Source organism: Myotis lucifugus, unplaced genomic scaffold (assembly GCF_000147115.1).
Source record: "Myotis lucifugus unplaced genomic scaffold, Myoluc2.0 scaffold_200, whole genome shotgun sequence".
Lineage (NCBI taxonomy): Eukaryota > Metazoa > Chordata > Mammalia > Chiroptera > Vespertilionidae > Myotis > Myotis lucifugus.
Window position 1 is genome coordinate 137,341 of NW_005871248.1, and position 12,586 is coordinate 149,926.

The 12,586-nt window shown below is 35.0% G+C and overlaps 1 protein-coding gene across 2 annotated transcripts in view; it reads right to left on the reverse strand.

Annotated features, from left to right (window-relative positions):
- ROCK1 (Rho associated coiled-coil containing protein kinase 1) overlaps positions 1–12,586 on the reverse strand; it is a 130,490-nt gene that overhangs the window by 29,910 nt on the left and 87,994 nt on the right. For both annotated transcript variants that reach the window (XM_006097388.2, XM_006097389.3), the window contains exons 19-22: positions 7,524–7,684; positions 5,803–5,987; positions 4,171–4,240; positions 3,092–3,186 (exon numbers count right to left, since the gene is read on the reverse strand). In XM_006097388.2, coding sequence (XP_006097450.1) covers positions 3,092–3,186; positions 4,171–4,240; positions 5,803–5,987; positions 7,524–7,684 — 511 coding nt within the window. The remainder of the gene's footprint in view (positions 1–3,091; positions 3,187–4,170; positions 4,241–5,802; positions 5,988–7,523; positions 7,685–12,586) is intronic.

A 12,586-nucleotide genomic window follows, 5' to 3' on the forward strand; every position in this document is an offset into this window, starting at 1 on the left:
TGTAAATGCACGTTTCCGCCGCAAAGTAGCGTCGAGTAGCTGGTAGCCAATGTCCAGAATGGTTCGGAGTGCAAAGGGTTAAGTGGTTTCAGTATGCAAGGATTGTCAAATCAGCTTCAAGCCCTTATCTTTTCTCTGAGTTCTGAAGCAGTAAACCAACTCTCTGGTATCCATTTCTCTTTGGACATCCCATAGGCACCTCAAACTCAATAGGTATGAAATGGAAATAATATCGTCTCCCCTCTTTTCACAATTTGGTGTTCCTTAACTCTGGGACTAGCATTACCGTCAACACAATTGCTCTGGTCAGAAACTTTAAAGTCGACCTGAAATTTTCCCTAACCTTCATCCCCACTCCCCCAAATCCACAAGTCCTACTGTTTCTACTTTCCTATTTTTCCCCATGCACTTGCCTCTTCTTTTATTGTGAACTTCCACTATAATTTTACATCTAGATTATTTCAATAGCTGTATAAGTGTACAACCTATATCCACCCAGCTTTGACTCACTCCAACCCATTCTCCACTCTAAAAAGTGGAGCTTTCTAAAACACCATCTTGTCAATCCCTAGCTTAAAATTTTCATTCATTCATTCATTTATTCATTCATTCAATATTTATTGAATACTTATTCTTTGCAAGGCCTGAATCTAGGCGATGTAGATATGCAACAGAGAACAACAGAAACCAAACTTCCCACTCTTCAATGTTTGGTAATTCCAAATGCCTTAGCATGACACACAAGGCACTTCGTAATCTGACTCAGGTTTTTTTCTCTAGTATTACCTGTCACCAACTGTCTCCCTACCTGTAAACTAAGCCATCTGCTGTTGTCCAAATCACAGATTGGCTTTTGCCTATACTTCCCCCTTCCCCATTCCCTGGCAAATCCTTCTTTTTCTTAGTTGTCACCTGGGAAATGTTCTCTGAATCCCACATGGTATGATGAGGTATATCCCTTCAATATGTTCCAATAGCACTTTGTCATAGTCATCTACATTAATTGTATCTGTCAGCCTAGATTCTGAAGCACTTGAAAATGAAAACCATAACTTACTAATAACTAATAATTATATCACTGGCATGAAGGACAGTGGTTAGCACAATAGCAATGATAAATATATTTCTATTAAATAGATCAAACAGGGGCAAACATGTCAATCCTCTAAAACAATACAGTACACAGTAGATTGGGTACTCCTATCACAGTGAATGCACACAACCTGGGATTGCATATTACACCATGAACACCATACAAATGATAGGCCACAGGCTATACTCTATCATAGGAGTCTATCACCGTCACAGGGATTAACCAGGAAACGTAACTCTGTACCTACTTTAGACTCCACCTAATATGTTAAGGATCTAAGCACTGAATGTCAATATTACTAACGACACAAATAGGAAACTAGACATTATAAAGTCATATATGAGGCAGTCTTGTCCCCTCTAAAGATCAGATTTGAATCTGATTAAGCCTGCAGATTAGGAATGTCCAATTAAATTTTCTACAATGATGGAATGTTCTACACTTGTGCTGTCCAATATGGTAGACACTAACCACATGTAGACTATTAAGCACCTAAAATGTGACTAGTACATCTGATGAACTAAAGTTTTAATTTTATTTAAATGGATTAAACTTTAAATTTAAATGGCTACATGTGACTAGTGGCTACCACAGCACAGCTCTAAATTTAACTACTGAATTGTAGGAAACATAGAAAGAGGATGAAAATATTCAATAACTATGGAAATTAAATCAATAAAATCACAACTGAGGAAAAATATATAGGATAAATAATCCATTCTTTCAACAAATAACTGTTAAGATGATACTCTTGTGATGGGGAGGAAAAAAGATATAATTAGAGAGGGGATATAGTGGAATTCTGCGGTGGAGAGCAAAATTCCATCTCTTCCATAGGTGGTAGTTATAATGATATTTGTCATATAATTCATAAAAGTACACGTTTTATTATTTTATGGATGGATTTGTTTGCTTCAACGTTAAAGTTAAATTTTCAAAATTTCTTTCAGCTCTAGCTGGTTTGGCTCAGTGGACAGAGTGTTGGCCCTTGGGCTGAAGGGTCTCAGGTTTGATTCCTCAGGTCAAAGGCATATACCTGGGTTGTAGGCTTGAATCCCAGCCCCAGTTGTGGGAGGCAACCAATAGATGTGTCTCTTTCACATCAATTTCTCTCTCTCTGTCTCTCCCCATCCCTTCCACTCTCTAAAAAATCAATGGAGAACATCTTCAGGTGAGGATTAACAATAAATAAATTAATAAATAAATTAATTAATTTCAAATGTGGTTATATGAAAAGAGAATGTAACAACGTCAGAAAACTAGTTCCAGTGTCTGTTCTGACACTAGATATGAGAAGTAATTACACTTAAGTAGCTTTAAAGGTCTTCTCTTTCTAAGGCACATATGCAATAAAAATTAACCTTCATAATAGGTTAATTTCACATGAGGAAATATTTAACTACCTTTATGTAACATAAAATTACTTGTGAATACAGCATGAACTATTTATATACAGAACAAGGAATCCAATGAACAAAATTAACAGATGAATAAAATAGAACCAGAGTCATGGAAATATGGAAAAGACTGACGAATCTCAAAAGAAACAGGGGAGGGGAGGTGGGAAGAGATTAACCAAAGAACTTCTATGCATATATGCATTACCTATTGACACAGACAATAAGGTGGTGAAGGCCTGGGGCAAGATGGGAACTGGGTGCAGGGGGGCAATGGAGAAGAAAAGGGGGATATCTATAATACTCTCAACAATAAAGATTTAAATAAAATTTAAAAAAAAGAGACCCCTGAAAACAATTTACTGTTACAGTTTAGTGAATCTCTGTACAATTGCTACAGTTTTAATGTACAAAATTATCTTTTTCACCATAAAGATAAACTTCAGCATAAATCTAGTTTGATTTGTTTTGAATTAACCCAACATGATTTGCTATATCATTGCCATCAGAATAATGGCACATCTAATTTATATCTTTAAATTTTAAGTTAAGAATGTTTTGTTGTAATACTAAGTCTTGTTCTAAAGTAAAATAAACATACTTCTCATTTTGTAGTTCCTGTATTTTCTTTAAATTTTCTCTGTTTTTTTCTTCTATTTCTTCCTTAAGTTCCTTTACCTGGGTTTTATAAAGTGTCTGCAAAACAAGTGATAAGAAAAAAAATAAGTGTTTATAGTGGGTTAAAGAGAGTTGGTAGTTTCTTATAAAGTTAAATAACTAACAAATGATCCAATAATTCCACTCCCAAGTATTTAAATGGTAGAACACAGTGTGGCAACCAAAAGAAACAAAAAATTCAGAGGCTTCAATAAAGCCTCAAAGCTGTAAATGCCCATCAATGGTAGAGGCAAAAATAACTTGGCCTGTAACAAATGAGTTAGAGTGACTTCTTTGGAGAAAAAGCAAAACAGATGCATAAAATGCATATAGAGCCAAACAGGAAAAATCTCTTGAACAAATGTATGTATGCAGACTACTGTAATATGCCTCCATGAACCACACATGATAATACAGTCACTCTAAACAACCCGAACTTGCTACCAGGTGGACTTGCTACCAGTCTCATATGTAGCTCTAGAGCAGTGGTTCTCAACCTTCCTAATGCCGCTACCCTTTAATACAGTTCCTCATGTTGTGGTGACCCCCAACCATAAAATTATTTTCGTTGCTACTTCATAACTGTAATTTTGCTACTGTTAAGAATCGTAATGTAAATATCTGATATACAGGATGTATTTTCATTGTTACAAACTGAACACAATTAAAGCATAGTGATTAATCACAAAAACAGTATGTAATTATATATGTGTTTTCTGATGGTCTTAGGCGACCCCTGTGAAAGGGTCGTTCGACCCACAAAGGGGTCGCGACCCACAGGTTGAGAACCGCTGCTCTAGAGTTTGATGGCAATTCTGGGAATAACTGCACAAAAATGGTCATTTCTTTACAACTTAACAGATCACTAAATCAGATTCAGAAATGAAATGTAGAAATAGAGATATAAAAGGGAGAAAAAAGCTTCATAATCGTTTAAAAAAGAATCACAGTTCACACTAATAATCTAAATATCTTGTTTTAAGTCAGGTTTTGAAACAGTCTAATGTTAAAAATGATTCTCACCGAGAAATACTGTTCAGCTTCAAGTTGATCTTGTAGTTCCCGCATCTGTCCTTCATTTCCTCTATACTGTCTTCAGACAAAAGAGAAAATAGTAAACACATGCTCCTATTTATAGCAGACTTTATATTATTCTTTGTTTCATAAAGTTGCTAAAATAAAAAAGGTTTACTAAAATGACCTTTGTTTTACAAAATCATACTTCATTACACAGTATTACTTTAATATTTATATTTGGTTAGACCATACTGTATGGTTCCATTTTGCTCCTTAAAAAATGATGTTATGCAAAGCAGAGGGAACCCTTTTCTAACGAAGGTCACTTTGGGGAGACTATTAATTGTGGATTAATGCAAATTACACAAATAAAAATGATTTCTTAAGGTAAATTTTTGTAAAGAAAAGCATTCTTAGGGATACATTTAAAATGTTTTATGTTGTAAGTAAACCATTACAAACAAAGGACATACAATACTTAATATATAATAACAAATCAGTACTATATATTATGACCAATTTAAAAAAAAGGCAGGGGGAGGTGGGTAGAAATGAATAATCAGGTAAGGAAAAAGAAGGTAGAAAAGAAACACAGACAACTAACTACATGTATAGAATATATATACACATAAACACAACTGGATAAAGAGGAACAGACTCAAAAAGATAGTGACACAATGTATCCCATAGACAGATTTTCAAAGATGAACAATTTCATCTGCAGTTGCTAAGTCCTCATGTTAGATATTAATAGCTTTGTATTTTTAGCATCTAATAAGGCATATGGTTGATAGAAGGTACATAGTAAATGATCACTGAATGATGAATTAATTTTGGAAGAAAACTACAAAATATATTGCTTGGTGAGAATAGTGGCTCTAAAAGAAAAAAAGAATTTCACCAGCATAAATCTAACAAAGTCAAAACTGACAATTTTATCCAAGAATCACTGTGTTTTAAATAAAGCTGGCAAATGAAGATATTATAACATAAATTTGGAGGACATAAATACACATGGTTTGCATATTAAATTTTTGAAGCATGTCCTTATACAATTTCTGAAAGCAATACTGACACCTTGCTTTGTCACCATTCCAAGTAAGCAGGCACATCAGATCTCAGAACAGAAGGAGAAAAACAGCACTTTGCATTCTGAGATGAACCAAAGGAAGAAAACAAAACAAACAAATACAGAGTCATCATGTCTAATTCTAGTCTTTAAAGTAAACCTTGAACATTTCCTGTAAGGTACTGAATCCATAATAAAAAGGTCATCCATGATATTAGAAATTCAAATGTGAAAAAAGATGACTTTTGTGGATATGAAAATCGTGAGAAAATTGTGGAGTTTTTTTCACCATAAACAGACTTACTGTAAAGAAGTAGCTTTAATAATTTCCTTTTTTTCTTCCTTGAAATAACCATTTTTTTATTTAGTAAGTCTGTCCTTCCAAAGACTGAATTCTCCTGTAAAATTTCTTTGCAAGTAAATTACTTTATTTCTAAATGCTTTGTTAAGTCTTCTTTTTACAAATTCTAAGTACATAACCTATACATACATAAAATATCAAACACATAACCAATGCTGAATACAAAAAAAATCAAGAATTTTTTTAAGAATGCTCTTTTGAGACTTACTTTGTAAGCTGAGCTAATTCAAATTCTAATAATCTCTTTGCTTCCAGTAAAGTATTTATTTCCTGTTTCATCTGCTTTTCTAGACCTTTTAAATTGTCTGCCTCAAATGCTTGAGTCTTCAATTCATTTTGTAACAACAGTCGCTTATTTGATTCCTGCTCCAATTGCAAAGTGAGATTCTTAACCTATGAATGAGAAAAATGATTAGGATCTTAAATCTCTTTAAGCTTATTAGACATTATTTTAAAGAATACAAATCAAATCTCAAGTATTATCATGCCTTACACAAACAGAGAATATCAGCATTCTAAACTCTCCATTATTCTATGTGTTTATGACTGCAGAATTTACTAAGTCAAATTAATACCCAAGTTTCAGATATGGTATCTTAGGGGAAAATTTTTTGGTTTTTTCTACTCTAACCTGTATGGAAATTTTGGAAAAGAGTATAAAAGCCACTTTTAGGGGGAACTTCCTAAGAGGTACTTACATTTACCTGTTCATTCATAAGTATTTTGCTCATCTATAACCCTCCAAAGTTTTTGAGGTCTTCCTTAACTACCAGATGTGATTAGTTATAACACTCCTACAGCACTCACTACATCCTCTTTTAAATATATGTCATGCTTGTAATTACTATTTTACTATCTTATCTGTCTTTCCCTCTGGACTGTAAGTTTCACAAAAGTCAAGACCATACTTCTATTATTCAGTATCCCAACTGGTAGCACAGAAATAGGGGGATTTTAAGTGACTGAATATTATCTTTCAAACTTTCAGCATACATTCTTCCTGCATGGTGACTCTAATAGGTACCTCTAATTTCTCTTCTTTATAGGACATTATATATACTATTACCAGATGAGTTTTCTTTAAAGAATCTTTTCACCCATAGCTCCCATTTTAAATTTAAAAGACTATTAATAATCTTCTCTGGTTAGATCAAGTTCCCTTTTTTTCTTACTTACCTATCTTTTAAGTACTCAGTAATCTCTCTTTCATTGTTATCTTCATTGATAATGTTCCCTCCACCAACTCAGACTTCTGACTCTCAAATTATTAAGATTTGAGGTCTTTCTCAACCTTTAAAATAATACTAATAGTAACATTCTGTCTCTCTTTTGTGAAGATTATTCTGATTTTCCTGATTATTCTGGTCTTCTCTTTCTCCCTTCTCTAACTTACATGTGTAGACTAATTACTTTCATTTTCTAAATAATTTCTAAAATACATATAGTAGCCACAAGAATATAATATCATTTTGTCTTTTTATTTATTGCTTTATAAATGTGTACCCTGTGGTTTCTGTCAATCTAAGCCAGTCAAGACTACAGTTTAACACCTTTTTGGAATCCTAACAGCAATGCTCCTCTTTGTGATTATAGAATACTTTACAATACGGACAGGTTTTGTTTGTTTGTTTGTTTTAAAAGCAGATGGTCAGTTTCTTCAGGGGAAGAGCTATGACAGTTCTACATAGTTGTGCTGTCAGTGCCAAATGATACAGACCCTATGTGTGAATATTTAACAACTACTTGAAGATGAAAATTCTAAGAGCTAGGGATATAGTAGTGACCATATAGCAGTGAACACAGATACATATAGGTTATTTCATTCACGTTTCTTCCATGTTGTTTAAATTATAGAGTCTTCTCGGACATAACATGTGATTGTTTCTCTTTTATAAGCTGATCAAAATCAGTATTGTCTATTTTTCTTACTTCATCCTCCATTCTTTCTTTACTTTCAGCCAAATGTTCAAGCTTCTGCTGAGACTGTTTCAGATCAACATCCAGCATGGAACACTGTTTCTCAATTTGAACAACCCTATTTTCAGCCTTTTCTCGAGCTTCTCTCTCTTCCTTCAGCTTTTTTTCCATCTCTGTGAACAAAAAGTTGCAAGCATACATTTAAAGAAAGATATTACTTCATTACTTTTCACTTTCATGGGCTGTATAAAACAAGCTGGTGCCAAAAATCCCTGTTTTTATCCTGATATTCTAATAAAGCTATTATTCATTAAAGAAGTCCTAATGTTATTTGAATTATTTATATAGTGAAATCTCTAAAGGAAAAAAGTTATAAAATATAATAAATAAAATAAAAATTTCTAAATACAGCCTTTACCCAATGATATGAGAGATTATCAGTGCCATTTTCAGACCAGAAGGTGAAAGTATAGCTAAAAAAAAAAAAAGGGAGAAGAACAACAACAACAACAACGGAGTTAGATCAGAAAAATAGGTTGTGGTTATTAATCTGTATCTTGCATTATTCCAAAAAAGTTTCAAGATGCTTAAGGCTATGATAAGAATTCTAATGTATGCAACTCAGATAAACTAAATTCCATGGTAGTATAACACCTATTTAAATTTTTATCAGAAGATATTTGCCTACACTGAAGTTCATTTTTTGAGATAATGGTAACTAAGGTTCTAAGAGGTTAACTTTTCCATGGTCTTGCAATTAGTAAATTGTACCAAAAGTATTCACTTATTCAGTATGCTTTCCCACTCTGAGAGACTACACTCTAGGTGAAAAATGAAACCATCAGAATGAAACTTCCTCATCTTTCCTCCCAATCCTACAAACTTAGCTGCACCAATACAATCATCACCTCTTATTCCCAACTCTCTAATCAAACATAAATCCATCCACTTCTGTTCTGGACTTTGTTCCTTCAATTATTTTATCTCTTTGCTGCCTCAACAATTTCTTCTTACTAAATGAATCACTCCCATCAACATAATAAACTAAATTATTATCTCCTTAAATACTACCTTTACTGATCTCACATCCCTCTTCAACTATCACGCCATATCTGTTCACAGCCAAACTTCTCAAAGAGTTGCCTACACTTACTATACCCAGTGCCTTACCTATTATACATTTATCTCTTTCCAATTTGGCTTCAATCTCCACCATTTCACTGAAACTGCTCTTTGTATGTTAACCAATGACGTTCATCTTGCAAAATTCAGAAGACACACTTTTATCTTCACTGACCTTAACAGAATTCAATATATTGAACCATTTCCTCATTTTTCCAGTGCTTTATTCTTTAAACTTCTAATAACTTACTCTCGGTTTTCCTGTTACCCCTCTGGCTGCTCTCTCTCTTTCAGTTCCTTTGTTGGTTTCTCTTCTTCTACTTGATCTCCAAATTTAGATTACTATGGGCTTCATTATGATTTTTCTTTTTCTACCTTATTCTTCCCTAGGCTGATTTCATCATGTTCTTCTTATAGCTCCAGGTACATGACTCCTGAATTTATACTCTCCGCTGAGTTACAGCCTTATATACCAACTAGAGGCCCGGTGCACGAATTCGTGCACCAGTGGGGTCCCTTGGACTGGTCTGTGGAATCGGGCCGAAACCGGCTCTCTGACATCCCCCAAGGGGTCCCAGATTGCAAGAGGGCACAGGTCAGGCTGACGGACCCCACCAGTGCATAATTGGGGCCGCGGAGGGACCGCAGGAGGGCTACAGGGTGTGCCCGGCCCCATCTTGCCCAGTCTTGATCAGGGCCGGCCTGCCAGGGAGGGACACGGGAGGTTGGCCAGCTGGAAAGGAACTCCAGTGAGTGTCCAGCCCGTCTCACTCAGTCGCGAAAGCTAACCTACCGGTCAGAGCGTCTTCCCCCTTGTGGTCAGTGCACATCATAGCGACTGGTCGACCGGTCACCTGTCTGCCCCCTGGTAGTCAGTGTACATCACAGTGAGCAGTTGAGCGGCCTTACCATATCATTAGCATATTATGCTTTGATTGGTTGAATGGTCGACCGGACACTTAGCATATTAGGCTTTTATTATATAGGATTGACTATTTGACATATCCACCTAAATATCAAATATGCTTTTCAAAGTTAACATATTTAAAATAGATGCCATTATTTTTGTCCCATCTCTATCAATCATTTCAGTGTCGAAATATATTAACATCTATCCAGCTATTAAAATTAAAGGCCCGAGTCTTCCTTGATTCCTTCTTTTTTCCTCCTTTCATTCAATTTATCACAAAGTCTTGTCCTCTGTATCTCCAATTCTTTTCAGCTTTACTACCACCAATGCCTGCACCATGCAGCCTTCTAGCTGACCTCCTTTTGTAAGCTGTTATCTCTCTCAAAAGCATTCCTCACATAGCAGCAGGGAGGGTCATTTTTTTTTATCCTCACCTGAAGAAATGTTTCTTGATTTTAGAGAGAGAGGAAGGAAGGGCATGAAGGAGAGATGGAGGGAGAGAGAAATGAAATATTGATGTGAGAAAGGAACATTAATTGGTTGCCTCCCACTTACACCCTAACTGGGGATCCAACCTGCAAACTAGGTATTGAATCGGGCCAGGAATTGAACCCAAAACTTTTTTTTAAAAGAATAGTTCTATTGAATTTTAGAGAACGAGGAAAGGAGAGGGAGAGAGAGAGGAAGAGGCCTCCCACTCTTAAAATGTCTGATTCATTTTGACTTTCATTTTTTACCTCAAATGTCATTAGCTCAGAGAGGCCTTTCCTTAAAACCCCATCACATTGTGTGTATTTTCACATTGATGATTAGAATCAGTACCTATTTTATTTGCTTATTTCTACCATCAGAATATGATCTCTAAGAGGAAGAGTTCTCCTAAGTCAGGGGTGGGCAACCCCTGGCATGCGTGCCACACATGGCACGCCAGTAACTTTTGCTGGCACACGAAACCCTCTCTTATAATCTTCCATTTACAATTTTTTTCTTAATATTGACTTTTTTATTTTTCAGATAAATTCAGTGTAGATGCATCTTAGATAAATAAATAATTTTACATAACAAGTTATCTTAAAGACCATAGACATGGATTGACGAGAGAGGGGAAGAGCAATTTCTATGCCTCTGCCTTAACTCTCCCTGCCTTCCTAGATCCGACCAGTGTTTTGGTTTCATCCACATACGCTTGTGAATCTTTGTTCTCAGTGATGAATTTTGTTAAGTCTCATAATAGGAGTAGCCTGACGGATGAAAGCAGTAGCTTGTGCATATCTCTGAAGGTCACGAAATAAAAACCTGATGTAAAATTGCTGTCATCAATGATGCAGCAGCAAAAGTCCCACTGATAATATCAAACGAAGTCATAAAGTTTTCTGTCGGACTATCAGTGTACATGTATACATTAAAAAATAAATGTATTTTTCATCATCATATACTGTGTTTTTGTCGCTCGAATGAATTTTATTATTTCTTCAAGGTTCTTCACATACGTACACCTTAAGAGATATCAAGTAGGTGTAACATGTTCTCAAAAAATTAGGGTTGGCACGCAGAAGAATTTTGAGTCAGAGATTTTGCTGGTTTTGGCACCCACTCACAAAAAGGTTGCCCACCCCTGTCTTAGTCTTATTTTTTCAATGTGCTTGGCCTATAGTAGGCAATAACTAATTGGCATATAAAAGTAGTTCAATATAGCTGAAAAATGGGGTACACATAAGAAAGTGTAGAGGCCTAAGATTATAAAGATAGGGTAAGAGCCAACTCAAAGATTCTGTATGTCATGAGGAATTTTCATGTACCTATGAGCAATGAAAAGCCTTTTATAAAAGAATTTTAAGAAAGACTAAAACAGTAAGATTTGAATTTCATTTTATTTATTTATTTTTAATATATATTTGTTGATTTCAGAGAGGAAGGGAAAGGGAGGAAGAGAGAAACATCAATGATGAAAGAGAATCACTGATCAGCTGCTTCCTGCATGTCCCACACCGAGGATCGAGCCCGTAACCCACATATGTGCCCTGACTGGGAACTGAACCATGACTTCCTGGTTCATAGGTAGATACTCAACTACTGAGTCCTGTCAGCCAGGCAAGATTTGAATTTTAAAAAGATCATTATGACCTAAGTAAGAACAACAGATTGATGGGTATAATGACACTTGGCAGAGTAAAAAGTAAATGTCTATTATAACAGATCAAGCAAAGTGATAATCTAATCACAAACTAAAAGGAATACGAAAGAGGGACTACATTGTATATACCATTTGGAAGCAGAAATCCTGAATGATTAATAGATTTCTGACTTAGCCTCCTACATGTTAAAAATCATCACCCTCCTTAACCATAACAATATCTCTCATTTATTGAAAGTTTTCTATGTCTAGACATTTTTACATGCCTGTTTCTCATTTAATTTTTTAATTTGTCATGGACTGACTAAAAATAGATTTGTCTGATTTCAAGTCTGGGCTCATAAAAAACTATATAACCATTAACCAGGATAGTAAGAATAGGGGATAAGAACAGGTTTGAAAAAAGAAAAAAAGAACAGGTTTGACAGATAATATCTTAAGTTTCCCTTAAACTAAATTTAAGGTGCTAAGTGACACTTGCAGATTGTAATAGATTATGAAGTGAGTAGAAAGTGAAGAAAAAGAAGATTCTGGGTTTTTTTGTTTTGTTTTGTTTTTTTAGAAGTTTGGCTATAAAGAGGTTTATAAAACAGTGGCAACTGAAAAGATCACCAGTTGCTGCAAGGGTTGTCTTTTTTCTTTTCTTTTTTTTAAATGAGGAGAGAGAGAGAGAGAGAGAGAGAGAGAGAGAAAGAGAGAGACAGACTTGTAGCTGTTTATAACAATAAAGGATTCAGTGGAGGAGAAAAGGTTGAGGATAAAGAAGAGAAAAAAGAGATACAGTAGTCGCCCCTTATCCACATGGACACACTCCAAACCCCCAGTGGATTCATGAAACTGCAAAACTGCAGTTAGTACCAATTGTTATTTTATAACAATATACTCTAAAAAAAGTTAGGTGAATATGAT